The sequence below is a fragment of the Nicotiana attenuata genome, unplaced genomic scaffold, assembly GCF_001879085.1.
Source record: "Nicotiana attenuata strain UT unplaced genomic scaffold, NIATTr2, whole genome shotgun sequence".
In the NCBI taxonomy this organism is placed as follows: domain Eukaryota; kingdom Viridiplantae; phylum Streptophyta; class Magnoliopsida; order Solanales; family Solanaceae; genus Nicotiana; species Nicotiana attenuata.
The window spans coordinates 208,103-212,288 of record NW_017670982.1 but is presented as its reverse complement, the minus strand read 5'-3'; the positions used below and the strand labels follow the sequence as shown (position 1 = coordinate 212,288).

The 4,186-nt window shown below is 33.0% G+C and overlaps 1 protein-coding gene across 1 annotated transcript; it reads left to right on the top strand.

The window, feature by feature from the left end:
• Positions 1-1,497: 1,497 nt before the first annotated feature.
• On the top strand, positions 1,498-4,186 carry LOC109245009 (PLASMODESMATA CALLOSE-BINDING PROTEIN 3-like). The gene is made up of 4 exons (XM_019412181.1): positions 1,498-1,830; positions 1,948-2,190; positions 2,287-2,320; positions 3,527-4,186. The coding sequence occupies exons 1-4, from the start codon at positions 1,776-1,778 to the stop codon at positions 3,804-3,806; spliced, it is 612 nt and encodes a 203-aa protein (XP_019267726.1). The 5' UTR covers positions 1,498-1,775; the 3' UTR covers positions 3,807-4,186.

Sequence of the window (4,186 nt, the reverse complement as noted above, 5' to 3'; positions counted from 1 at the left end):
AGATTTGTTTTTTCTTTTTTAATAAAAACCGAAATATTATTAAAAGCTAAGAAATATAGGTAGTAGAGTTTGTACATAAGGGGCTGTTCTTCTTAGATAAGTATTCGAACAGTCTTTATTGAAAGCTAGTAAAGCATAAGGCGGTGGTTCGTCGTAATGTAGTGAATGACAACGGTGTTAGCCAGTACAAGAAGCTAAGGTCATGCTATGTTTTGCCAGGAGATCCGCTACATTATACATATGAAGCATTCTTGTATAATGCTATATATGAATAAGAGTGTCAAGGTTCTTCATTAGAGCAGTATATATATAACATGTTTGTACATGAGAATAGGCACAATGAAGAAATATAGAACGTAATTAAGCTCTTAACAAAAGAACACATACACATGTACAAAATGATTTTAAAAAATTCAATTTTCTATAGCATCTTCTAACTGAGATTAGCTTATATGAAGTTTTAGAATTTTAAAATAGCAGAGGATGAATGTTCCTGAAATCTGATTTCACTTGGATAGTTTACAATTAAACTACAAGATGTTGTGACCGGGAAAATTATGATAGAAGACTATGAATTTCATTTATTCAAAGTACACGAAATATTTATATCATTATGTCATTTTAAAGTATGTGTTTGCGTTAACCGTAAGTTGATAATTTGAAAAAGATAATGTGAACTATATTTAAATCGATCAATTTATAGTGAACATAAATTGTTTTATATCATTAGTTAATACAACAACAATTGTGTCTCAACTACAAGTACTTAAGTTGTGGTTGGTTAATATGAATCATCATTTTCAATGTCACTTATTTAGGCTCATCTCATGAGTCAAATATTATATAAAACTAAAATTTGACAAAAAGAAAAAGTATCTCTAACACTAGAGATTCTTTATATTTTAGTACTGACTTATAAATCTCTGACAAGATTTAACTCCTAAGAGATGTTAGACTTAAAGTAAATGTATATTAGCTAAATGGTGTCGCTTATAGGAGTCTATTTTTTCTAGTGTTTTTCATTTTTTGTTAAGTTTGCGCGTTATTAAGAAGAAATTTTTTTATGTGATTTTAGATCTACTTAAGTTATATCATCTCATTATAGAAACCTTTATTATATCATTAGTTAATTAACGAAACCTTAAATTCTATAGGAGAAATATTTGATCATATTCAAATCATAACTAAAACTTTTTCGCTGTACTTATATACCTCCATTGAATGCAAAGGGAAACCATAATGCAAACTTAGAGTGACAGCACACCAGAAAAAGTGTGCTGAAACAAACTATCATGGGGGCCTCTTCTGCAACAAGACTGGAAACCCTAGAATTTTTCATTTTCATTTTTTATTTTTTGAGGAGTAAGCTTAACCAGAGTTGAGTTAGATTTTGACCATGAAGATGGGTTTGTGACCGTTTGAAAGGTAAAGAGCCACACATGTACACAAGTACAGGTACTGTCAATTACATGACAAAAGGCTTTTGCTTTACTGCTCAATTTCCTAAAACACTGTCTCTCATTCTTAACAAACACATTATGAAAATACACTTATTCATATCATACATATATAAAAAGCTCACCAAAACAGACATTTAGCTCCTGTATACTTCATTCATAACACTAGCCACTCTCTCCACCGCCACTCTCATTTTCTTTCTCTAGAAAACTCTGTTTCCTCTCTCACCTCCTTTACCAACCTCTTATTCTTGAAAAAAGCAAAAGGACTACTGTGTGTAATCTCTTCATTATTGCTTCAAGATCTTGTAACAAATCATGGCTGCTTTTGTGTTATCTTTGGTATTTTTCTTGGCTATCACTGGTCACTCAAGTAAGCTGCTACTTTTCACTTTGCCCCTCAACTTCTCTCTGTTTTCTGCATTTTTCATATGTTTCTTGACATGGGTTTTGCTAAAAGATTCAGTCTTTTGCCTTTTTGTTGTTGTAGGTGCTTCATACTGTGTTTGCAAAGATGGGGTAGATGAAAAGATTCTGCAGGAGAACATAGATTATGCGTGTGGATCTGGAGCTGATTGTACTGCTATACATCAAGGTGGTGCTTGTTACAACCCTGACACTATCAAAGATCACTGCAGTTATGCTGTAAATAGCTATTATCAGAGAAAGGGTGGGTCTGGTGCTAGCTGTGACTTTAAGGGTACTGCTACTTTAAGCTCAAATGCTCCATCGTGTAAGTTTTAACTTTTTCTCTTCACTCATAACTCACTAATCCTTTATTTTGTTTCTTTAAAGATTTATTAACTTTTTTGTTTTTTTGAATCATCAGCCACTTCTGGATGTGTATATCAGTCCACTGCTGGGTATGTTTTCTAAGCTTATGACATATTTGATGTTAGATCTGGCACTGCATAAGCATCTCTTCAATGTAGAAATCTTGCTAATATTTCCATTACTAAGCCTCTTTTTTTTTAATATACGGTTTTTCTATTTGGCTTTTTTAGACTTTATTTAGATTCCGCCTAAAGTTTTACCTTAAAAATAAAGGAAAGATTCTAACTGTTGTCCTGGCTGTATGATAATAGCTTCAATTTAAAGCTCATTCTCATCCTCTTGAGTCTTGAAAAAAGGAAGAAAAAAGTTCTCTTTTTTAGTGTAAGTTACATACACCTTAAGTTTGTAATCTTATATATAAAGCAAGATTTGTAATCTTAATTGGTGACCTGATGATGTCAAATTTGTGTTAATTACAAAATGTAGGTTTTTGAAGGTAAGGGGTTGGTAATGGAAGTTAAAACTGTGTCGTTGGTTGTGAAAAGGTTTATAAATAAGAAATGATTGCAATTATTCATGCCTAAATGCAAAAGTGTAAAACTTGATTATGACACAATGGTCTATTGTTGTATAATTAAGATTGCTGCTACTGTTTCTACTTAACCATAATTTTCCAATAGCCATTGTTAGTGTACTGTCACTATCAAATCTTCATTTGTTGAGTGTTTGTTTCTTTCATATATGCGCATGTGAGCTGTCTTGATGTTGATATCATCTGTCTATTAATGTTCAATGAGTACGATGTACCTTTCTCTTTTGCTATAATGAAAATTTCAGGTGTGTATCTACCATCATTTAACATATTTAAATCATGTTAGGTCCTTCATTTAAAATGTATCATGCAACAACTTGCCTTCTCAAGTTCGGTTCCTGTAACTTCTTATATACCAAATATTAGAGTTGTTTTGCAAGCCTAACTAGTACTACTACTTTTTTTTAATTAATATTTCAAAATATTAAAAACAAGAAATCATTACTACTAGTACTTTTTTTTCTTTCTAAAAACTACCCCCTGACGGTTTTAATTAGTCTGAGTGTTAATTAAATGACATTATTTAAAGAGAGTAAAGGGTAATTAGTATAGACAAGTACTCTTAAAGGGTGTGCAAAAATCTGAAAATAAAGAAAATATGAACCCGATTTTATAAAAGAAAATATTTTATAGCGGTTAATTGGTTGGAATGCCTATTTTTGTTGTTTCTTGATATCTTTTTGTTTCTGGTTGTCAATAACAGTGGTGGAAGCACAACTCCAACAACAGGAACCACAAATCCATCAACAGGTGGCACCAGCACCGGGACCGGCACCGGAACCGGCACCAGCACCGGGACTGGCACAGGAATGGGCACTGGAACAGGCACAACCACAACAGGGACTAATCCAGTATTTGGACTTGGACCAACAGGAAGTGGCATGACCGACACCTCCGCGGGGACTACTACTCTTCATCAAAGCAGCAGTATCTTTTTCACAATGGCCCTTTCGTTTACAAGCTTTGTATACTTGAGGGTTTAAAGAAACAAGAATGGATGGCAGTGAATGATTGAAAAAAGGTTGAAAGGAATTTAAGGGACAGTTGAGCATATGCCACGGCAATATAATTTGCATGAATGATTCTAATTGAATAGAGTTTTTGGGTAAGTAGGGGAGAAATCATGTGGACACTTCTTCCACTTGTTTTTTTTTTCTTTGTTGTTGCATCAAAAAGTTGGAACTGGATTCCCTTTTAAAGGGGAATGCAATGTTGTTTATTAGTAGTAACTGTAGTAGTGTAGAAGGGCCTAATCTCTTCTTTTTAGATTTTTCCCAATTTGTATATCTGGAGAGTAGAGATAGGCTGTACTATTTTTTATTCAAATATTGTTACCAATTACTACTCGCTACCCTTCTCCTTC

Bases quoted from the DNA above. Each gene is read 5' to 3' on its own strand.
- LOC109245009 (XM_019412181.1), top strand. From the start codon at position 1,776: ATGGCTGCTTTTGTGTTATCTTTGGTATTTTTCTTGGCTATCACTGGT. The intron at 1,831-1,947 runs GTAAGCTGCTAC...TTGTTGTTGTAG, and splicing joins GGCTATCACTGGTCACTCAA to GTGCTTCATACTGTGTTTGC. The intron at 2,191-2,286 runs GTAAGTTTTAAC...TTGAATCATCAG, and splicing joins AAGCTCAAATGCTCCATCGT to CCACTTCTGGATGTGTATAT.